This window comes from Aethalodelphis obliquidens, unplaced genomic scaffold, assembly GCF_003676395.1.
Source record: "Aethalodelphis obliquidens isolate GAN/ISIS:26980383/991018 unplaced genomic scaffold, ASM367639v1 scaffold59, whole genome shotgun sequence".
Taxonomy (NCBI): Eukaryota; Metazoa; Chordata; class Mammalia; order Artiodactyla; family Delphinidae; genus Aethalodelphis; species Aethalodelphis obliquidens.
In genome coordinates this window covers 2,847,715-2,873,185 of record NW_020838003.1, presented here as the reverse complement: position 1 = coordinate 2,873,185, position 25,471 = coordinate 2,847,715, and the positions used below count along the sequence as shown (strand labels likewise).

The window sequence follows — 25,471 nt, the reverse complement described above, 5'->3', positions numbered from 1 at the left end:
AAATCAGCTTTACTAATGGTCCTAACTGGAGTCTGGGTCCTTCGAGCTTCACATGAGGATAAAAGGATCTTTAAACCAAATAATTATATAGCAGAGAGAGAAACTGAGTAAGTACTAGAGGAGAGAGTCTGAAGAAAAATGAACAGCCTTATAAATAAAATTTGTCTTTTTAAAATTATTAAACTCTCCACTCTACAAGACATTATTATTTAAATAACATAAACCGCTTATCTCTTACTAGCTCCAAAAATTTAGTTTTTTAAAATGCTGGCCTAGCTGCAAAAATGATAAAGCCATTGGCAGTGAGACACGAAGAAAAGGTGAGGCTTCCAAAAACAGCCGTAGGTCAGTACACAAAATTTTGCAAATGCTGAAAGGAATCATAGTAAGACAGGGAAAAAAGGGGAAATCTGCCAAGTTAATTTTTTTTGGAATACTGAGCAATAGCATAAATATGGAACAAATGCTTGGGATATCCATTTAGTTACTAAAAATGAGTTCAGGCAGTAAAGCAGCATTTAGGGAAGTCCCCGCTGTAGAACACCTGCAAATCTGATTTGAGCATAGCATTAATGTACAAAGTTTGTTAACCTTGCCTCCAAAAGGGACAGACTGCTGCCCAGCTCAAAATACTGAAAAACACAGGGCCGGACTCATGCGATGTTTACAACCCAAGTACATTTTGATTTGTAAACTCCTCACAGAGTGAGGCAAAATTGGAAAATTTAATCACCAAGAATTTTTTATTTGTAACTTTTTGGCTGTTTAGGTAATGCATTTTAAGAAACAATAAGCTGCAACAAATAGAAGGGCTATTTATTTGACATTAAATATATTTTAATGTCATGAGTAAATGACATTTTTTCATGAGTAAATGGGAAAAAAAACTCACGGCAAATTTTAAAGGGAAACCATTGAGATATAAATATTCTCAAGGTTTTGTAACTTTCAAATTCTGTCAAACATTATTTCTTGAAATTCTGCTTATTTAAAAAGAAACTTCTCTACTAAAAAAGTATTTATATATTCCATTACTACAGGTGTCTAATTAGCCAAAAATATAAAAAATAATCAAAAATACTTTTTCATTTAAGGCTCTGTACCAGAAACTGGTAATAAATCTGTTAATTGAGAACAGTCAATATCATTGTGGAAAGAGTTTATCAAACTCAAAGACACTTTTCAGAAAGAATAACACTAAGGCTCAAATTTTAAGTCAATAGGATGATGTCAGACTTAAACCACATTCACTATAAAGAACTAGACAACTAATGAGTCACTACATATTAAAAGAGATGACTGAGGATGGGGACAAGTGGGGAGGCAGACAGTGGCGACCTCTGGAACATGGAATCTCTTCTCTCTGCTGGTCCTAGAAGAGAAAAGAGACACCAATGAGCATCGACACACTGTCTGCATTCCTCCCCACCCGAGACCCACCAGTCCACAGGTGTTTCTCAACCTTACAGCCAACCTCACCTTCATATATGGTACTCAGTGCCAAGAGGATGTCAAAAACACCACCCTATCCTAACCTAATTAGTACTGCCTTGAAAAAATTAAAACCTATCAAAGGTATTATTTATTTTTATACAGATATAATCTGCATCAAATGGAGCTGAAAGCAGCTGGGTTGAAAGCAATACTTCTTTATATTAAAATAGCTTTCCAAAATTATTGCACTCAATTACTTTAAATTATAGAGGTCATTAATTCAATTTTAAAAGATCTCAATTATCCGTATGTGTGGCACATGTGTGTAGCAAGTGGCTTCAAAAGATGCTGGGGTTTTAACTGTCCGTGGCTCTCATTCAATGTCCTTGGAGAAGATAGGGTGATGAGGTTGTCTATTTACATCAGCTGACAAAGGGAAATTAACCAAGTCATACAATTTGTAAAAGGTTACCTTCACTCCGGAAAGAAGCCGTAAAATAATTGAAATTCCAAAAATAGTTATCTAAAAAAGGTGACTAGAGTGCATAATTCCTTCAAACCTGTAATACAAATAGGATTCTACAGAATCTGCTTTTCCTAGGTTGTAGAGTCGATAATTCCAAACCAACTGGCAACTTTTTTCAGACACCATGAGAGCTTCTACAATCAGAACTCTGAGTCACTGTTATTTTTTCACATATCCTCGTAGAGGACAAGTAGTCCACAGAAACCTCGTCCAACGTAAACCCGATAGGGAATATTTTTTTAAATTTCAGTCACTCAAGACTAAGGTCCAAATATACAATGAAGAGTTAATCAATTTAAGTTAAAACAGCAGTAGCTATGTTTCCACATTGCCGATCTTTACTTTCTTCCAGGTACAGTGCTGGGCATTGGGGATACAAAAAGACGAGTAAGACACAATCTCTGGTCACATGAAACCACAGTGAAAGCACGTTACTGGAAGCCCTTAAAGTCTGAAAACAGAATCTCTTCTGGACTCACTGGCTCTGGGTCAAGGGAATATACTTTTAGCTTCTTAGATTTGAGTTTGTAGCTACAAGTAGATGACGGACGGGTGAAGTGTTCCTGGGCACTATTTGTGCAGAAGAGTTAAACCCATACTCACAATCTGCCAGCCAGCAACAAGGTCCAAAGAGATCCAGTGAATCTAAGACTGAGCACGTCAATCTAAGACTACACAGATTCGAGAAGCGCCATACAGAAAAAGACTGAGAAGTCAAGATTAATGCCTTATTTTGTGAAATCATTAAGAATTTTAGAGCTGGAAAAGACCTCAGTATTACCACCAACAAAGAAAGTCAGAAACTCAAACACTACTGAACCATCTGGTCATCGCCCACTCCTTTGTTTACGAAACACAACAATAACCCAAACCAAAACAAATGCTTCAAACAAGCAGACCACGTGTTTCTAGGGACTCTCTCCTGTGGGCCTCAAAGGTCTTCCTCAGTCACTCAACCGTACCTGCTGCAGTTCCAGGGAGCGCAGAGCACGTCCAAGTTGCCTGACTTGAGGACGACGCTACCCGCCCGCAGCCAAGTTCGGGGCCAAGGCCGGCCTAGCCCCCAGCCCCGCCGCGCCGCACGGCTGCCCGGAGCCCCCGGCCTCACGCGTTAGGGCCTCGCCCGCGCTAGCGGCCGCCGCCCCTCCCACAGCCAGCGGCTTCGCACCCGGGAGCGCCCTGACCCGAGGAGGTCGAGCGTCCGGGAGCGCTCGTACCTCAAGCCGCTGCTCCGAAAGCCCCGGAACGCGCGCCCGGCCGTTCCCGGCGCCGCCAAGAGCGACGCCGCGCTCCGGCCCAACGCCGACACTCGGCCAAGGCGGCCGCGGAGCAGCCAGAAGGCGCGGGCCGACACTGTCATGGCCGCGAATCCCGGCTCCAGAACAGGGGCGCCACCTCCCGCCGCTCCGGTCCTCGCAGCTGCAGGCCGGGCTCTGCCCCGACCGGGCTCGGCGGAAGAGCGAGTCCCTCCAGCCGAGGATTCCCGAGGGCACCACGCACGGGTGGGGCCAGGAGCCGAGTGAGGCCTGGAGGCGGGGCCGAAGGAATCCCTGGACCGTCAGGGGGCGGGGCCGAAGGACCCCTGGACCGTCAGGGGGCGGGGCCGGGACGCAAACCCTAAGCTGAGAAGAGTACTGGCAGGTGGGTCTAGAGACTGTTGGCTTGCGATGTCGCCTGGCGGCGACTAGGCTTCTCACCCACTGGGCACGCTGCTGATGTACCCATAGCGAGGACACAGGGAAAGCGTCTAATCAGTTCAAGCAGCATTCCCCCTTTCTCCCAAACCAGAGCTCCGCCCCACAATCGGCTACCTGGAATTTCATTAAAAGCAAGAAGGGTGTTACAGGTTCTCTGTTTCCCTTGGTGAGACCTTGGGATAACTTGAGAGCAGGAGAAAGAAAGAAAAGTGTGTGTGTGGAGGGAGAAGGAGGACCTAGCTGAGCAAGGCCTGCACCTAAGGATTTCTGTAGCTCTACCTTATCATCTCCACTTTGGAGGGGAAAAATTGGCCAATGTCTATTATTTTCTAGAGTCTATCATCAAGGTTACACAACCTAGGAACCTGTGTTATGTGGTGAATTTGTAGTGAGAAAACAGAACATCAGCTCCCTTTGAAAAAGTAAGAATCAGAATGGCCATTCATTATGCTGGGATATGTTAAGAGATGAAGTGAGGCATGCTTTCAAATTTTAAGAGTTTATTTGAGCAAAAATCAATTTGAATCAGGCAGCATCCAACCTAGCAGATAGAAAGGAGTTCTAAGGAGCATGTCTTTCACAAAATGAAAGACTTGTAGGCAGAAGGGAGCAGGAACAAGGAAGTTATACTAGACAAATAAGCGGTTTGGGCATTGCAAGGTTACTTTCCTTTAGGGATGGCAGGGGTCAATCAAACATCTTATCTAACTAGTGATAATAATGAAGAAGGAAACAGACAGAAGTATCTTTATGCCCTTGAATTAAGTATTGTTTTTTTAATTTTTCCTGTAGTCCAGCCTAAAGGGATAATGCAAAATATAGAAAAAAGTGTGCACAAAATGAAAAATACATAATTGAGAAAATTAAAAATAATTTACATGTTAAAAATACAGGATTATTGGGACTTCCCTGGCGGTCCAGTGGTTAAGACTTTGCCTTCCAATGCCGTGGGTGTGGGTTCAATCCCTAGTCAGGGAGGTAAGATCCCACATGCCTCGTGGCCAAAACACCAAAACATAAAACAGAAGCAATATTGTAACAAATTCAATAAAGACTCTAAAAATGGTCCACATCAAAAAAATCTTTAAAAAAAATACAGGAGTATTTTTGTGAACTGTTCTATTCATTAAATTAAAAGTTATAAAAATATCAATAGTAATAGCTAGCAGTTTCTGTAGGCTTATTCTGTTCCAGGCACTCTTCTATGTCCTTTACATAGATTGCTTCATTTAATCTTCACAATAGTTCTGGGAGGTAGAGTCTCTTATTGTTCCCATTTTACATATTATAAATTTGAACTTCAAAGAAATTAAGGAACTTGCACAAAGCTACAAGTCTAGTAAGTGGTACATCTAGGAATCAAAGAAAATCACTTTGATTCTGTAGGTAAAAAGATAACAAACTTCTAATAATCCATGGGACAAAGAAAACATGAAAAGGAAAAATGAAAAGAGAACATATCAAAATTGAGCCATGTAGCTAAAGCAGTACTTTTGGAGAAATTGGAAGCCTTAGATGCTTATTTTAGAAAAAAGTAAAGGTCTAAAATCAATGGTCTAATAATCTCTAGGTCCATCCATGTTGCTACAAATGGCATTATTTCATTCTTTTTTTATGGCTGAGTAATATTCCATTGTATATACGTACCACATCTTCTTTATCCATTCACCTGTCGATGGACATTTAGGTTGCTTCCACATCTTGGCTATTGTAAACAATGCTGCAATGAACGTTGAGGTGCATGTATCTTTTCCAATTATGGTTTTCTCTGGATATATGTCCAGGAGTGGGATTGCTGGATTATATGGTAGTCCTATTTCTAGTTTTTTAAGGAACCTGTTCTCCATAGGGGTTGTACCAATCTACATTCCCACCAACAGTGTAGGAGGGTTCCATTTTCTCCACACCCTCTCTGGCACTAATTTGTAGAGTTTTTGATGATGGCCATTCTGACTGGTGTGAGGAGATACCTAGACTCACCGACTCCGAAAACAAACTTATGGTTACCAAAGGGGAAAGTTGGTGGGGGAAGACAAATTAGGAGTTTGGGATTAATATATAAATACTACTATATATAAAATAGATAATCAACAAGGACCTATGTATAGCACAGGGAACTCTAATCAATATTCTGTAATAATCTATACGGAAAAGAATCTGAAAAAGAATGGATATATGTATAACTTTGCTGTACACCTGAAACTAACACAATATTGTAAATCAACTATACTCCAATATAAAATAAAAATTACATTAAAAATAAAATAAAATCAATGGCTTAAGCTTCTATCTTAACAAATTAGAAAAATAAGAACAGTTGAACTAAAGATAATAGCTAAATTATAGAAAACAGAAAAACAGCAGAGGAAGTTAATGAAATAAAAAGCAAATTTTTGTTAAAGATCAATACAGTTGATAAACTTTCAGTTAGACTAATTAAAGAAAAAGAGACTGTAGGGAGGCAGTGCATTCCTACATGTATTCGCATTCCTACTTGTCTTGCTGAGTGTTAAGACTAGACCTTGACCACTTTTTACCTGGGCCATTTCTCAGGGGTCTTCAAGTTAATTCTGAGAGATGAGATAAATTCTCCCTGTGTACAAAGAGAATATTTGCTTACTGCTTGCCAAAAAATTGATGGGCTCCTTAAGCTCAGAGTTCCTCTTCTGTGGTGCAACCCACTACCCATGCAGGCTTCATCTGGTCTTCCACATCACCCTGTGGTACGTGGGGCTTGGGAAAATGGAACGATGATGTTAATACTCCAGCAACTATTTTTTTTTGGTCAATATCATTTGATCACACATGTAAGGGTTTATTCCCGAGCTCTCTATTCTATTCCATTGCTCTATATGTCTGCTTTTTGCCAGCACCATATCTTTTGATAAATGTGGCTCTGTAATAAATTTTTAAATCAGAGAGTGTGAGACCGCCAACTTTGTTCTTCTTTTTCAAGACTGTTTTGAGTATTCGAGGCCCCTTAAGATTCCATATTAATTTTAGAATGTATTTTTCTACTTCTTCCAAAAATGGCATTGGGACTTTGATAGGTATTTCATTAAATCTGTAGATTGCTTTGAGTTATATTGGCATTTTAGCAATAATACGTCTTCCAATCCATGATCACAGAATGTCTTTCCATCTATTTATGTCTCCTCTGATTTCTTTCAACAACATTTTTCAAATTTCAGTGTAAAAGTCCTCCTTGGTTAAGTTTGTTTTTAAGAATTTTATACTTTTTGGTGCTATTGTAAATGGAAATATTTTCTTCATTTTCTTTTTGGAATGGTCATTTTTGGCAACTACTTTTGCTATAACAAATTTCTTTGTCTCCATCCAGAAGTCTCATGTCTTCTGTAAGTCTTCATAAAACTGTAGAGGGCTAACTTATTAGACTGTAGATAGGGCACAGTTAATTCCCTCATAAAGACACAAATTATCAACATAGGGAATGAAAGAGGAGATATCACTACAGATATAAAGGCATTAAAATGTTAATAAAGTAATAATATAACAATATTTAATGAGACGGCGGTGTGGGAAAATACGGAGCTACTGTCTCCCCACAACTAGGGCGCCTGCCAGCCGCTGGTGGGGAACTTTGACCCCCAAGGAGACGGGAGGAACCCCAGAGTGAACCAGTAGGATGTAGGGGGACTGAGGGGGTAGGAGAAGTGGAGCCCAGACAAGATTGGTACCCCTGAGGCAGGGAGATCAGGAGAGGCAGGTGAGAGGGACTCTCCGGAAAGAGAGGGAGAGGAGTGGCGGAAAATTGCCTGGACCACTTGGGCTGGGGAGCCTGCTGAGCTCCCAGGTGGGTCCCCTGCCCTCCAAGCCCCCCCTTCCTCTCCTCTGCCCACATTGGTCCTGGGGGCATAGGAGGGAGGCCGGGGAGATCAGGAGAGGCAGGTGGAAGGGGCCCTCCCAGACCCCAGGAGCAGGAGAGGAGAGGAGGGCATTTGCCCCACTCACTCGAGCCCAGGAAGCCTGCTGGGCTCCCAGGTGAAGTCCCCTGCCTTCTGAGACAGGGGTGGGGGCAGGCCTGGGCCCCTTCTGTTTCTTGAGCCTAAGCCCCACCCTCCACAGCCCCCAGGGTCTTTTTCAGCCCTGTGGGTATTGAGCATTGGCCCCACCCACTGCGCAAACCTCGCCCTTGTTTAGGCCCCACTATCCACAGCCAAGGCCTTCCCCCGCTACCCTTTTTTTTTTCTCTTCCCTCCACTTTTTTTACTGTTGTGGTACTGATGTACTTTCCGGTTGTTGATTCATCTATATTTTTATTTTTACATTCTTTCTAACATATCTGTTAGTTTCCTAGTCTAATTTTATTTTTTACTTTATTGTCCTCTCTTTTTCTTTTTTTCTGCCCCCAGCAGCTTGTGGAATCTTAATTCGCAAGCCCAGGGTTGGGCAGAAGCTCCTGTGGTGAGAGCTCCAAGTCCAACCCACTGGACTAAGAGAGAACCTCAGACCCCAGGATATATTCATTGGAATGAGGTCTCACAGAGCTCCTCATCTCAACACCAAGGTCCAGCTCTGCCCAATAGCCGACAAACTCCAGTGTTGGAAGTCTCAGGCCAAACAACCAGTAAAAGAGGAACATGATCTCACTCAAAAATTAAAAAAAAGGAGACAGCAAAAAAACATGTCACAGATGAAGGAGCAAGGTAAAAACCTACAGGACCAAATAAATGAAGAGGAAATAGGCAATCTACCTGAAAAAGAATTCAGAGTAATGATAGTAAAGATGATCCAGAATCTTGGAAATAGAATGGAAGCATGGATTGAGCAAATACAAGAAATGTTTAACAAAGATCTAGAAGAACTAAAGAACAAACAAACAGAGATGAACAACACAATCACTGAAATGAAAAATACACTAGAAGGAATCAATAACAGAATAACTGAGGCAGAAGAACGAATAAGTGAGCTGGAAGACAAAATGGTGGAAATAACTGCTGAGGAGCAGAATAAAGAAAAAAGAATGAAAAGAATTTAAGACAATCTCAGAGACCTCTGGGACAACACTACATGCACCAACATTTGAATTATAGGGGTTCCAGAAGAAGAAGAGAAAAGGAAAGGGTCTGAGAAAATATTTAAAGAGATTATAGTGGAAATCTTCCCTAACATGGGAAAGGAAATAGTCACCCAAGCCCAGGAAGCACAGAGAGTCCCATACAGGATAAACCCTAGGAAAAAAACACCAAGACACATATTAATCAAACTAACAAAAATTAAATTCAAAGAAAAAAATATTAAAAGCAGCAAGGGAAAAACAAAAAATAACATACAAAGGAATCCCCATAATGTTATCAGCTGGTTTTTCAGTGGAAACTCTGCAGGCCAGAAGGGAGTTGCAGGATATACTTAAAGTGATGAAAGACAAAAACCTACAACCAAGATTACTCTACCCAGCAAGGATCTCCTTCAGATTTGATGGAGAAGTCAAAAGCTTTTCAGACAAGCAAAAGCTAAGAGAATTCAGCACCACCAAACCAGCTTTACAACAAATGCTAAAGAAACTTCTCTAGGCGGGACACACAAGAGAAGAAAAAGACCCACAAAAACAAACCCAAAACAATTAAGAAAATGGTAATAGGAACATACATATCGATAATAACATTGAATGTAAATGGATTAAATGCCCCAACCAAAGGACACAGACTGGCTGAATGGATGCAAAAACAAGACCCATATATATGCTGTCTACAACAGACACACTTCAGACCTAGGGACACATACAAACTGAAAGTGAAGGGATGGAAAAAGATATTCCATGCAAATGGAAATCAAAAGAAAACTGGAGTAGCAATACTTGTATCACATAAAATAGACTTGAAAATAAAGACTGTTATAAGAGATAAGGAGGGACACTACATAGTGATCAAAGGATCAATCCAAGAAGATATAACAATTATAAATGTTTAGGCACGCAACATAGGAACACCTCAATACATAAGGCAAATGCTAACAACCATGAAATGAGAAATCAACAATAACACAATAATAGTAGGGGACTTTGACACCCCACTTACACCAATGGACAGATCATCCAAACAGAAAGTAAATAAGGAAACACAAGCTTTAAATGACACAATAGACCAGATAGATCTAATTGATATTTATAGAACATTCCACCCCAAAGTGGCAGAATACACTTTCTTCTCAAGTGCACATGGAACATTCTCCAGGATAGATCGCATCTTGGGTCACAAATCAAGCCTTGGAAAATTTAAGAAAATTGAAATCGTATCAAGCATCTTTTCTGACCTCAATGCTATGAGACTGGAAATCAATTATAGGAAAAAAACTGTAAAAAGCACAAATACATGGAGGCTAAGCAGTGTGCTACTAAGTAACCAAGAGATCACTGAAGAAATCAAAGAAGAAATAAAAAATTACATAGAAACAAATGACAACGAAAACACGATGACCACCCAAAACCTATGGGACACAGCAAAAGCAGTTCTAAGAGGGAAGTTTATAGCAATTCAATCTCACCTCAAGAAACAAGAAAAGTCTCAAATAAACAATCTAACCCTATACTTAAAACAACTAGAGAAAGAAGAACAAAGAAAACCCAAAGTCAGTAGAAGGAAAGAAATCATAAATATCAGAGCAGAAATAAATGAAATAGAAACAAAGAAAACAATAGCAAAGATCAATAAAACTTAAAGCTGGTTCTTTGAGAAGATAAACAAAATTGATAAACCACACTGATCAAGAAAAAAAGGGAGAGAACGCAAATCAATACAATTAGAAATGAAAAAGGAGAAATCACACTGACACCACAGAAATACAAAGGATTATAAGAGACTACTACAAACAACTATATACCAATAAAATGGACAACGATGAAGAAATGGACAAATTTTTGGAAAGGTACAATTTTCCAAGATTGACCAGGAAGAACTGGAAAATATAAATAGATCTATCACAAGTAATGAAGTTGAAACCATAATTAAAAATCTTCCAACAAACAGAAGTCCAGGACCAGATGGCTTCACAGGCAAATTCTATCAAACATTTAGAGAAGAGCTAACACTGATCCTTCTCAAACTCTTCCCAAAAATTGCGAGGGAGAAACACTCCCAAATTCATTCTATGAAGCCACCATCACCCTGATACCAAAACCAGAAAAAGATATCACAAAAAAAGAATATTATAGACCAATATCACTGATCAACATAGATGCAATAATCCTGAAAAAAATACTAGCAAACAGAATCCAACAGCACATTAAAAGGATCATACACTACACCATGATCAAGTGGGATTTATCCCAGAGATGCAAGGATTCTTAAATATATGCAAATCAATCAGTGTGATACACCACATTAACAGATTAAGGAATAAAAACCATATGATCATCTCAATAGATGCAGGAAAAGCTTTCAACAAAATTCAACACCAATTTTATGATAAAAACTCTCCAGAAAATGGGCGTAGAGGGAACCTGCCTCAACATAAATAAAGGCCATATATGACAAGCCCACAGCAAGCATCATACTCATTGGTGAAAAACTGAAAGCATTTCCGCTAGGGTCAGGAACAAGACAAAGATGTCCACTCTCACCACTCTTATTCAACATAGTTTTGGAAGTCCTAGCCACAGCAATAGGAGAAGAAAAAGAAATAAAAGGAATACAAATTGGAAAAGAAGAAGTAAAAATGTCACTATTTGCTGATGACATGATATTATACATAGAAAATTCTAAAGATGCCACCAGAAAACTACTAGAACTAATCAATGAATTTGGTAAGGTTGCAGGACACAAAACTAATGCACAGAAATCTCTGGCATTCCTAGACACCAACAACAAGAAATCAGAAAGAAATTAAGTAAACACTACCATTTACCTTGCAACAAAAAGAATAAAATACCTAGAAATCAACCTGCCTAAGGAGGCGAAAGACTTGTACTCAGAAAACTATAAAACACTGATAAATGAAATGAAAGATGACATAAACAGATGAAGAAATATACCAAGTTCTTGGATTGGAAGAATCAATATTGTGAAAAAGACTATACTACCCAAAGCAATCTACAGATTCAGTGCAATCCCTTTCAAACTACCAATGGCATTCTTCACAGAATTAGAACAAAAAATCTTACAATTTGTATGGAAACACAAAAGACCCTGAATAGCCAAAGCAATCTTGAGAAAGAAAAATGGAGTTGGAGGAATCAGGCTACCTGACTTCAAACTATACCACAAAGCTACAGTAATCAAGTCAGTATGGTACTGACACAAAAACAGAAATATAGATCAATGGTACAGGATAGAATGTCCAGGGCAAAACCCACACACATATGGGCACCTAATTTATGAAAAAGGAGTCAAGAACAAGAACATACAATGGAGAAAAGACAGCCTCTTCAACAAATGGTACTGGGAAACCAGGACAGATACATGTAAAAGAATGAGATTAGAACACTCCCTAACACCATACACAGAAATAAACTCCAAATGGATTATAGACTTAAATGTAAGACCAGACTCTATAAAACTTTTAGAGGAAAATATAGGAAAAACACTCTTTGTCATAAACCACAGCAAGATCTTTTTTGACCCACCTCCTAGAGTAGCAGAAATAAAAACAAAAATAAACAAATGGGACTTAAAAGCTTTTTCACAGCAAAGGAAACCATAAACAAGACAAAAAGACAACACTCAGAATGGGAGAAAATATTTACCAATGAAACAACAGACAAAGGATCAATCTCCAAAATATACAAACAGCTCATGGAGCTCATATCATAAAAACAAACAATCCAGTTAAAAAAGACACGGACCAGCCATGTGCCCAGGGCAGAAGACCTAAATAGACATTTCACCAAGGAAGACATACAGATGGCCAAGAGGGACATGAAAAGATGCTCAACATCACTAGTTATTAGAGAAATGCAAATCAAAACTACAATGAGGTATCACCTCACGCTGGTCAGAATGGCCATTATCAAAAAAACTAGAAACAATAAATGCTGGAAAGGGTGTAGAGAAAAGGGAACCCTCCTACACTGTTGGTGGGAATGTAAATTGATACAAGCACTATGGAAAAAAGTATGGAGGTTCCTTAAAAAACTAAAAATAGAATTACCATATCACCCAGCAATCTCACTACTGCACATATACCCTGAGAAAACCATAATTCATAAAGAGACATACACCACAATGTTCATTGCAGCACTATTTACAATAGCCAGCACATGGAACCAACCTAAGTGTCCATTGACAGATGAATGGATAAAGTAGATGTGACACGTATATACAGTGGAATATTACCCAGCCATAAAAAGAAAGGAAATTGAGTTAGTTAAAGTAAGGTGGATGGACCTAGAGTCTGTCATACAGAGTGAAGTAAGTCAGAAAGAGAAAAACAAATACTGTATACGAACGTATATATATGGAATCTTAAAAAAAAAAGATGGTACTGATGAACCTAGTTGCAGGGCAGGAGTAAAGAGGTAGGCATAGAGAATGGACTTGATGACATGGGGTGGAAGGGAGAAGCCGGGGTCAAGTGAGAGTAGCATTGACATATATATACTACCGAATGTAAAATAGTTGGCTGGTGGGAAGCAGCAGCATGGCACAGGGAGATCAGCTTGGTGCTTTCTGATGTCCTAGAGGGGTGGGATAGTGAGGATAGGAGGGATGCTCAAGAGAGAGGGGATATGGGGACATGTAATATGCTAGCTAGATATGGATAAATAGATAGATCTACTAGATAGATCCATAGTATAGTCTATATATATATGTCTGTCTATCTATCTATATCTGTTTATCATCTATCTATCCATCTCACGTTGATTTTCCATAATTAATTTGGCCACTAGAGGGAGCCCATATTTCATGAGCACAAAAGTTTGGCAATGATTTTAAAAAGCACTGGATGTAAATGCATAGAAAAGAATAATGATATAAAAAGTTTTCATGAGCATATTTGTAAGAAATTTTAATAAAACTTGGTAAAACCTTTTCTGGCCATAATAATAAAGAAAATTAAAATGTTACTTGTGGAAGAGATGAAGCTTCTTTTGCTAGTATGTTTAAATAGTAGACCTGATCTTGACTTTCATCTAGATGTTGTGGGTCGTTTAAACATAACCTTGGAATTTTTTTTTTAAATAAAGGTTATGAAGTTATACATGTTCATTACAGAAAATTTGAAAGTTACAGAAAATCTGAATGAAAGAAGAGAAAGAGGAAGAGAAAAATCAAAAGCACGGTTGTCACTATAGTCACAATCTGAAAATAAGAATTCTATCAAAATGTGAGTGTATTGCCCCAGAGGTTTTAGTGTACATATTACTTTTACTTGATTGTAATCACAAATAACACAAAGTTAAAATTTAACCACTATTTGGTATCTTAACCATGAAAATGCAGTATAAATGAAATAATTGTACAGAATGTAGAATGCTCATAATTACATTAACTAATGCTCTTTGAAGTGTTTTTAAACAGTACTCAATTCAAAAAGTCATAATAAAGGCTTATTAATATTTAGTAGTCACATTAAAATGTCCTTTGGTTTCTCTAACTTTCTTATACAGGAAATCTGAGTCATTACAACGGGAAAGGGACAGGTAGTGGATGACAAAATCCTTTTTCCTTATCCTAAATAATCTCCACTTAACTTGTTAGAGGGAAAAAAATGTAATTTATGAGCAAGGAAAAGTCTCGGATAAAAAGCACATTTTTTGACTTATTTACATATTGGTCATATGGTGCATTGCCAAAGAAAAGTAAACTGTACATGCATTCCAACTCAGCTTTACCTTGCCACATAACAATAATTTATTCATGCTTAAGTAGAGGGGACAATGAAATGGATGATTAAACAATAGGTTTTGAGCTTTGTTGGAACTACCTGTAATTTTATTAAGATGCATTTGTCACAAAAGAGTTATATGTAGATTTTAAGTGATGGAGGGGATAAAAGGAAGAGAGCTAATATAAATATTAACAATTATATTAAAATAAACAGTATCTACTAATGTTTATTGTAAACTTAATATATTCCTGGTATGTTAGGTACTGTGTTACATGCATTACCTTTTCTTCATTTAATACTTACAACAGCTCTATAAGGGTTTAAGTGGAACTCCTATTTTCCTTCTCATTTTACAAATATAGAATCTGAGGTTCTGAGAGGGTAAGTAACTGTTTCAAAGTCACAACTAGTATGTGCTAAAGTTGGGGTTCACACGTAAGTCAGGTCTGGCTATAACAGAAATACCTTTAACCTACACATTCCTATTTCCAGGAACTTTACACATAAAGCCCTTTCAAAACAGAACTTTTTGCCACTTTAATGTGTATCACCATCAACATGTTGTATTCAAAGAAACCTAAAGAAATAATTTAAAATAATTGACATTTACATCAGTCCTTGAAAACAAACCCAAAGTACAATTTCTTTCCTAACACAAAAGAAAGATGAGGGTCTTGGTTTAAATCTACTACTTTATCAAATAACGATATAGGGAATGATTTACTCTTGTAATTATGATTGTTATTGTCTCCATTGTCCAGAGGCTATTATATTTTGGTAGCTATAACATTATATATATACACAGATAATTGTAGTATATTAATTTGTTCTATAAGACACCTTTCTGGTACCATATCTGAGTGGAAATGAAACTCTTTCTTAGCCTCTAAAATTAGAAGAGAATAAAACACATCCCCATGGTATTCTTTATGGATGGTTTTTAACTGATATGGTGTGAAAATGAGTAAATTTAGGAATCATACCTTAAAGCACAAAATTGTAAAGGCTGTGTTGTATTTATTTATGAATATACAAATACAGTGATTTAAAAATTTTATTTGATAACTATTCAGCTCATACTATGTGCCTATATTAACAAACTGACAATGAATTAAATTATCTGTAGTTATTGCTAAAGATGGATTAAACACCCATTCTAGATTTTTAAAGCTCTTAAAAAAATAAGATTGCAGGGGCTTCCCTGGTGGCGCAGTGGTTGAGAGTTCGCCTGCCGATGCAGGGGACACAGGTTCATGCCCTGGTCCGGGAAGATCCCATGTGCTGCAGAGTGGCTGGGCCCGTGAGCCATGGCCGCTGAGCCTGTGCGTCCAGAGCCTGTGCTCTGCAACGGGAGAGGCCACAACAGTGAGAGGCCCGTGTACCACAAAAAAAAAAAAAAAGAAGAAGAAGAAGAAGATGAGTAAGCCACTTACTTATATACTGAAGTTGTCCCCCCTAAAATTCAGATGTTGAAACCCTAATCCTCATTACCTCAGAATGTGACCTTATTTGAAGATAGCCTATTTTAAAAGGTAATTAAGACAAAATGAGGTCATTAGGGTGGGACTTGATGCACTGTGACTGGTGTTCTTATAAGAAAAGGAGATTAGGACACAGATGCATACAGAGAGAAGACCATGTGAACATACAAGGAGAAGAAGAGAGTCTGCAAGCCAAGGAGAAAGGCTTTAGAGGAAATCAGTCCTAATGACACTTTGATCTTGGACTTCTAGCCTCCAGAACTATGAGAAAATATATTTCTGTTGTTTAAGCCACTCAGTCTATGGTATGGTACTTTGTTACGGCAGCCTGAGGAAATTAATAAACAACTAAGCCCAGTGATATTGGTTGCAGGTGATAGGCAGCCACTGAAGAATTTCAGATAAAAGAATGACCAGAAGAGACCTGCTCTTTTGAACAATCACTTTGCAGTCCATAAGACTGACTGGACAGGCCAGCCTGGGAGACCAATTAGGAAGTTACGTCAACGGTCCAGTGAAAGTGGATGAAAGGCATAATTAAGGCAATTTCACAAGGGAGGGAGAGGAGGAGTTTCATATAAGAGTTGTTAAGGGGATGGAAATGGCAGGACCTAGAGCCCAGTCGGATGCAAAGCAAAAGCAGAGAGTCTGTGACGAAACCAGGGCCCCCGGTTTCGACAACTGAGTGAATTGTTTATAACGCAAAATGGACAAACAGAGGAGCAGTGGGTTCCCCGTGTAACATCTCAGAAGAGCTAAGTAAATTGCCGTGGTTACATGTTAACACTGGCAGCAAGGAGGAAATGCAGGAGATAGGCCTCGGTCCAGATTAAGATCACAGCACCTGATGATCCAGTGAAGGGAGGCTGGCAGAGCTGGCAAGGAGTAGCAGTCAGGATGTCTTAGACGGTCTGATGAATTACCATCTCATGGGAAAGAAATGTGCCTCACCCAGAAATACACAGAGGGTCTCTTTCTGGAAGTGTTTCTCAGCATTCCATAGAATCTGGGTGCAACCACGGTGAAGCTGACCTCCCTAAGGCAGAAGTAATGAAAGAAAAGGGAGATAATGATCCTGGCATCATGCTTTGCGTCTGCCCTTAACAGGCTTTATAACCTTGAGCAAGTCAGTTGACTTCCCTTTGCCTCACTTCCTTTCACTAGCAAATCAGGGTAAAAATAAAATGATTGGCAACTTCACTAACTAATTAACACTTGAAGGGCTCAGGAAGAGCCTCCTCCAGAAGGTGATTTATAAACTAAGAGCTGAAAAATAAGTAAAAATTAACCAGATGAACGAGCTAGGAGGTGGGGAGGAGATGAAAGATGTTTCAGTTAGAACGGCATTCGTAAGACCCTGACCCAAACAGAAATGGTGTTTTCAGAGAACCAAGAAGTGATCTGATACACTAGAGCATAGAGTTTCAAAGGGATGAAGTGAGAAAACCTAAACTGTAAGCAGTTAATAATTTGTTCAAGGTCACATAGCTAGTTAAGAGTCTGATCTCTGAATTGAGCATGTCTGCACCAGGACTTGCATTTAAACTATGAATCGTGTACAACCTCCCTACAGCACCATACGAACAGGAGAAGACCACGACTGAGGGTAATACAGGCCTAATATTTCCCAGTGTGTGTAAGAGATTATAGAGTGAATAGTCACATGAGATTAAATAGAAAAATAAAGGTGAGAATGTTAGAGAAACCATCTCAAAGTGAATTTTGTGACTAACAAAAAATGAAATTTTATTTTATTTATTTTTGATTTACAATGTTGTGTTAATTTCTGCTGTATAGAAAAGTGATTCAGTTATATACATATACATTCTTTTAAAAATTCTCTTATATTATGGTTAATCACAGGATATTGAATATAGTTCCCTGTGCTATATAGTACAGCCTTGTTGTTTATCCATTCTATATATAATGGTTTGCATCTGCTAACCCCAAACTCGCAACCCATACCTCCCCAACAAAAAAATTTTCATAATTAGTTTTCTATTGTAAACTTGCTTACCACTCACTAAACATTCGCTAAACTCTGAAAATCCATGGTAATTGCATTTATTTTACAAACAAAACAAAACCCAGATCCAGATCAATTCAGTTTCATATGGACTTAGCAGCAGGGTGAACTGTATTATATACTACCCAGAAACTGGATAATCTGGTCTGTCTATGCCTCTTCCCTGGAGCACTGACCCATGAAGATTACACTGATTTATTATAAAATCTTCTTTTTGTCCTCTTTGTTCTATTGTTTTACTGTGACGCGACAAGGTGTGGAATTATTTCTGTTCATCCTGCATGTACTTTGTTGGGTTCCTGAATCTGAGGCTTATTGTCTCTGATGGCCATGGAGGTACATCACTCAGACCCTCCTCCAATAGAACCTGCTGCAGGAGCTCAGCTGATGTCCCGGTGTGGCAGCTGGCTTAACACTGCCCCCTTTACTGGTGTTGCTCCCATTTGGATACTGTTTCTGTACACTTCTCTGCTGACCTTCCCTGCACCTCACCAATGCATACTTGCTCTTCAATCCTTGTCTCAAAACTTGTTCTCATTATTCCATTTCTACCCAGTGATTTGTCAAGTGTGCTGGAAGTTGAACCTTTAGCAACACTGTGTTGGAGTTCAAGGATTTCCTCCAAAGGGAGAAGAGAAGGGAGGAAGTTTTGCTCAAAATGTTTCCTAGTCAATATACCTATGTTTTGATCTGCATAAGACAACTTATAACCATTGTAATCACTTGGCAGGGATAACAGGTCCCACACTCCATAACATGTAGAGTTGTAATTCAAATCTATAGCATAACTTTTGTTTAAATATCAATCTATTTAAGAAGAAAAGATTTTGCCTCAAGACACCTTGGCATGTACTGTACCTGTCTTTCTCTTTTTGATAATGATCATCCCCCATACACCCTCAGGAACCAAGCAAATTTTCTATCTTTCACTGTGACTCTAAAATGAGACTATTTGGATTACTAAAACTGGGAGCACTGCCTTTAAAAAATGGTTTATTTAAAATTCTAAGGTATATTAATGTTATTTATTGAGCTTTCAAAAACAACTACAAAATATATGTATTTCAAAACAAATTTGTCTCAGATATCACACTAACCACATATTTAAGATAGTGTTCCGTATGTACTACCACAGTTTTCTACCACTGACTAGAAATAATGTCAGTCAAAATGTAATGTAGGGGCTTCCCTGGTGGCGCAGTGATTGAGAATCCACCTGCCAATGCAGAGGACATGGGTTCGAGCCCTGGTCTGGGAATATCCCACATGCCGCGGAGCAGCTAGGTCCGTGAGCCACAACTACTGAGCCTGCGTGTCTGGAGCCTGTGCTCCGCAACAAGAGAGGCCGTGATAGTGAGAGGCCCATGCACCGCGATGAAGAGTGGCCCCCACTTGCCACAACTAGAGAAAGCCCTCACACAGACCCAACACAGCCAAAAATAAATAAATAAATAAATAATTTTTTAAAAAATGTAACAAATGTTCAAGTACAATTGGTGTCTTTAAAAAAAAATGTAATGTAGACTTTTTCAACAATAAGCAAGTCAGAAAGCATTTATTATTATGTAGGTAATATGTACATAATACAAGTAATTCTATGTACAAAGTTCTGTGTTAAGTTTGGTAATCTACACATGTATCTTCCAAGCTGCCACGATAGAATATTTACCATATATAATTTAGCATTGTATTTCTGGCAGTCTCTCTGGTCTATTTTTGTTTGTTTGTTTGTTCTGCTTTTAAAATCTAAGATCTCACTTATTATTGGGAAGGGAGAGTATACGTTGCCCAAATCACAAGAAAGTATTCTGTGTCCTATTTAAGTTCCCATTAAATTAATTCTGAAGTTGTCAACTGCTGTTCATAGGACCACAGGTCTCTACCTGCATCTCTAGGCGTCCTCAGAGTTCATTAGGTTCAGATGTGACCATGTCACCATAGTTTGAACTCAGAGTAGAAGTTCCAGGATTTGAAGATAATATAATTCAATATTAACTTGTGACTTAAAAATAAACTCTTAAGAAATCATTAATAGAAGGTTGATTCTTTAACCTCATAAAGCTATAAAACATCTATAATAAATATTATACTTAGTGATGTAAGAGGTTTACTGAGAACAAAACATGAGAACCTGCTATAATCACTTACATTCAAGCTTGTGTGGAAAATTTTAACCTGTGCAGGAAGGCTAGAAAAAGACAAAACTGCCATTAGTAGCAGATGACATAATTGTCTATATAGAAAATGCAAAATAATTTACAGATACGTAAGTAGAAGGCTGATGGATACAAAAATAATAAACGAACATCAGCAAATGCAGTTTTTTTTTGTTGTTGTTTTTTTTTTTGCGGCACGCGGGCCTCTCCCTGTTGTGGCCTCTCCCGTTACGGAGCACAGGCTCCGGACGCGCAGGCCCAGCGGCCATGGCTCACGGGCCCAGCCTCTCCGCGGCATGTGAGATCTTCCCGGTCCTGGGCACGAACCCGTGTCTCCTGCATCGGCAGGCGGACTCTCAACCACTGTGCCACCAGGGAAGCCCAGCAAATGCAGTTTTAAAGGCACCATTTACAATAGCACCTATATTTTAAAAAGTCTCTAGAAAGAAGTTTAACAAATAATGTGCAAGAAGAAAAAAAATTTAAATGTTGTTTTATGGACCATATTAAGGTCACAAAACATAAGATTTACTGTTTTAAATGTGCATCAATTACCCCTACCCAAACTGATCTATTAATTCAATGTACTTTTTTTTTTCTTTTTTCCTATTTGCGGCTCGCGGGCCTCGCACTGTTGTGGCCTCTCCCATTGCGGAGCACAGGCTCCGGACGCGCAGGCTCAGCGGCCATGGCTCATGGGCCCAGCCGCTCCACGGCATGTGGGATCTTCCCGGACCGGGCACGAACCCATGTCCCCTGCATCGGCAGGCGGACTCTCAACCACTGCACCACCAGGGAAGCCCAATTCAATGTACTTTTATTCAAAATTCCCATATTGACAAGCTGACTCTAAGATGTATATGAAAGAACTAAGAGAAGCTAAGACATTCCTAAAGAAGAACAATAATGTTGGGGGCTTGCCTTTCCACTTATCAAGAATTTTTATAATGCTATAGTCATTACAATGGTATGGCACTTGTGTACGTATAAACATATTGACCCATGAGGAAACCAACAGGGTCTGGAAACAAAGCCTTACATGTACTTATCTTGATTTATGACAGAGACTGGAAAATGGTGGACTTTTCTATAAATGATGCTGGGACAATTGGTTATCTATATGTGGAAAGTAAAATTGAATTTCTACTTCACATTGTAGAGGATAATCAATTCTGAGTTCTAAATATAAAAGACAAAACTACCCAATTTTTAGAAGGTAACACAAAAGAATATTTTTACGATTTTAAGAAGAGACTAGCCATAAGAAAGAAAGTTGCATTATAAAAAAATTATTAAAAAAAAACCACAGATACACCTTTTTGCCACACATATGAAGGACAAATGGTTAGTACACAAAAATGTATGTTTTTTTCAAAATGTTGTATGAAATAGCAAAGGGAATAACAGAAAAAAATGGGCAAAAGAAATAAAATTTCACAGAGGATCAAATGCAAATAACCTGTAAACATGAGAAAAGACATTCAATTTCATTTGTAATAAGAGAAATGCAAATTGAAACCACAATAAGAAACCATTATATAATAATTTGATTGTCAGTAGTTTAAGAAGTCTGACAATTCCAAGTGCTGGCCAGTAGGTAGAGGAAGAGGAGCTTTCATGAATTGCTTGTGGGTGGAATAAATCAGTACAACCATTAGGAAAAATGGTTTTGGGGTTGGCCAAAAAGTCCGTTTGGGTTTTTGTGTAACATCTTACAGAAAAACCCGAACAGATTGTTTGGCCAACCCAATAGTATTATTTGGTGAAGCTGAAGATGTGTATACTTTCTGGGCCAGTAATCTCCCTCCTACATATGTATCCTAGAGTATCTCTTACACATGTGTAGCTAGAGACCAGCACAAAAATGTTGAGAGCTGCGTTGTTCATAATAGCAAAACTGTAAGCAACCCAAATTTGTTATTGTCATGAAGTGCAACAGCAGTCATCTGTAAAAATAATTAGCCTGGATTAAACTCACAAACATATTGCCAAGTGAGAGAATTAAGTCATATTTACACATTCTCTCATTTATTAAAAGTTCAAAACCCAACAAATCTAAAGAATTGTTTAGGATTTCACTCATAGGTGGTAAACTTATAAAAATAAGTGACGAATTATTGACGCTGAGCTCAAGACGAGGGTTACGGTGTGTCTGAGGGGCAGAGCAAACACAGAGGGAGAGGGATGAGATTTGAGGTGGGTACACAGAGGGCTTCCAGTATCCTGGTAACGTTTCATGTCTTGGACTTGGAAATGAGCACAGTTGTTCATTTTGTTACTCTTCCTAAAGCTGTACATGTATGTATGTATACACAAACACACTGGTACATATGCATACACTTATATTATTTTATATAATCTTTTATATTGTATATATAAAAATGTATAGATATGTTTTATAAAATGTTTTTATACAACCTTTTATATCTACAATATATTGTACAATTTAAAAAAACTTTTAAAACCTGTTAAGTCATACTGCATCTTTTGAATGTCCCAAGTATGTAAGGCACTTCCAAATTATCTAGAATTATCCATGTATCCTTTACTACTAACTATGTATCTTTGCTTAATGAGGATATTCTTCCCTTTCAAAATTAAATCTACACACCCTAGTTCATACCTTACTCATGTTCCCATGTTAGATATTTGGGGTTTTTTGGAGAAGGTACATGGCAATTTCTAGAATGGGACCTTAAATGACTGAGCAGTTTCTTCCTGCACCTTATATGAATAATACCCAAAGCTCTGATCGCCTATATTCTCAGTCTAGCTCATTTTGTAAGCATTTCAGCTCTGAAAATCCCACTCTCAGAGGTTCTTATTTTCCCCCTCATGATTCCTACTTATATGATTTCTTTTCAGCTACAGCAAGAGGCTTCAGGTATTAACTGGACATGTTCAACAACTTCAGGAGAAATTCCTGAATGTCAATATATGACATTGCAACTTGGCTTTCATAGGCATTAGCTATGTGAGATAAGTATAGCAAAACTCTGAGTGAAGATAAAGGCAGTCATGCTTCCTAACTCTTGGTTTAATATTTTAAATCAATGTGACAGGCCACAATATTGGATTAAGAATTCAACATTGATAAAAATAATTAAGGAGAAATAAAAAAAAACAATCATTTGCCAATATCATAATAAACATTGCATTATTGAGCAGCTACTATGGAACTGTGTTAGGCAGAATAGATCAAAAATCCATTCCTTAGGCCTTTATTATCATCGCGATAACCAATATAAGCAGAAAATGAACTTTTTCACTCAATGAAAATTTATTAACGTGATAATTAGATGTGAGATAGTTGAATGTAGTAACTCCATTTGCTAACCAACATTAAAATAAACATCCTAGATTGATTTGCAGTAATATTACTACTATCACCCCTTATAAGAGAAGTACAGACCATTGTAGTCAGTATGTCAAGGTAATTAACAGATTTTGTTCTGGCTCTACATGGATTTCTTTGACATGACAACCTGCATGTACGTCTAGTTTAATTTTAGATATGTCACAGTTTTTGTTTTGCTGAAAGCCAAAAGAAAAATCTCTTTAGATCTAGTTTCTCTTTTGCGAAACTTTCCAATGGATAAAAGGAAAAGATAAAAATGTTTATGAGATCACAGTAGAAACCTCTGATTTCAGACCTTGGTGGACTTAACATTATAGTGTTCTTTATGCACCATGGTCTTGAGATTAATTTTTATTGCTTTCTCTCTCCTTGCTGAAGTATGAAAGGAGAAGCTTATCAAAGGGGTATTTATCAGTCACAAGCCAATAAGGAAGTGAAATTTATTTTTCCAGTTTATTTTATTCGGGAAGGTTGGGGAGTTCAGAATATAGTAGATTTGTTAAAAGAGATATGAACTTTTTGCCTTGTTATTTCCTGGAGGTGGAACTATGCTACTCTGAAGGATCCAATGCTGTTTTCGGTTAATGATGATTTAAAGAATACTGTCATGAAAAAATCTGTGCATCTTTTTAAAAACCATGTTTGTACAAAGCATAAAATTAAAATGTTTTAATGTGTCTTTACCTTTTATGTCTGTGTGCATGATCATATTTAAAGTCTTAATTAAATCTGTCATCTATTGATAAATTAATAATTCTTGTGCTGTCAAGAGTATGCTAAGGTTCAAAGCTCCAAAAACTGAATTACTAACAGTGAATTATGAGCTCAAGTTCTGTTAACTGTTCTATTAAATGGCCTTGGTTATATCATATTTAACACATTTTTTCTGCATCAATAAATCAAACCATTTAACTATGAATAATTAATATAATTATTGATACACTGCCACTTTACACATGACCTCAATAGAATATCTCATTTGCCTTCACCAGGGGAGAAATCATTGAATTGTGTCTAGAAAGATGAAGAAAAGCTCAGCACACAGAGAAAGCACTGATAAACATTGTACACAGAATCATGCTCCAAGAGGCACAGCCTTGTGACAGGGAATGGCATATTAGGAATTAAGTTCCACACGCAAGAATATTGAATGACTTTGTAACATTCAACTGATTGATGGGTTCTTGACCTTCATGCCAGGCAAAAAGCTTCCACAATGAATCAGAAACCCTATTCAGACACAATCTTAAATTCCTTGAGTCTCAATTCTCTATGTTCCAAGTGGAGGTGATCAAACTATATATTATCAGTGTTTGTAGCCAACGATGATAATAAAGAAATACATATACAAACATAAGATTAAAATGTTTGAAGAATCAAAACAAAGGAGGAGCTTCTAACTTGGAATTACAGTTTAGGATTTAATGGGATGTAAATGTTATTATGGAATTTGTCAAAGCAATTGTTTAGGTCTTCAGGGAGCTTCACTTTCAAATATGGGTCTGTAATTTGAGAGCTTTGACTCAATGCCAGATTGATAGCATATTTAATTTGTAGTAATTTCTAAATTCTTAATGTTCTAAGATGATCAAATTCTCAGGTTTCTAAGATAATCTATTATAATACCATGACCTTCCAGCTGCTCTGAGGGCTGTATGTATAAGTTTGTAGGTCACATTAAATACTCCAATTTGAATTGTGTCTTGTATTTCTCTCCTCAAAAATAATTGTTTATTCTGACACAGATACCATATACTGTACTAAAAATAACAACCATTAGTTGAGTATTGCTTTATGCCAGTACTACTCTACATGCTTTTGGTGTATATTCTTGAAACCTTACAACGATGTTACAAGGCTTGTTTTTATTTTATGGATGAGGAAATTGAAACTCAGAGAAGGTAAGTAATTTGGCAAGGTCACAGAAAGAGGAAGATTATTATTTTTCTTTCAAGTGTGTTTGGCCACAATGCCTATAACTTTATTTTGGTCCACCCTGCGGTGGCTC

The 25,471-nt window shown here is 37.9% G+C and overlaps 1 protein-coding gene across 2 annotated transcripts in view; it reads right to left on the bottom strand.

Moving 5' to 3' along the window:
• Positions 1-3,442, bottom strand: part of MTHFD2L (methylenetetrahydrofolate dehydrogenase (NADP+ dependent) 2 like) — a 138,303-nt gene extending 134,861 nt beyond the window's left edge. Inside the window, exons 1-2 of one of the 2 annotated variants that reach the window (XM_027087466.1) lie at positions 3,178-3,442; positions 793-1,372 (exon numbers count right to left, since the gene is read on the bottom strand). In XM_027087466.1, coding sequence (XP_026943267.1) covers positions 1,261-1,372; positions 3,178-3,320 — 255 coding nt within the window. In that variant the 5' untranslated portion in view covers positions 3,321-3,442 and the 3' untranslated portion in view covers positions 793-1,260. Of the gene's footprint in view, positions 1-792; positions 1,373-3,177 lie in introns of those variants that run through there. The other variant, XM_027087465.1, reaches the window with a different exon arrangement.
• Positions 3,443-25,471: the final 22,029 nt, after the last annotated feature.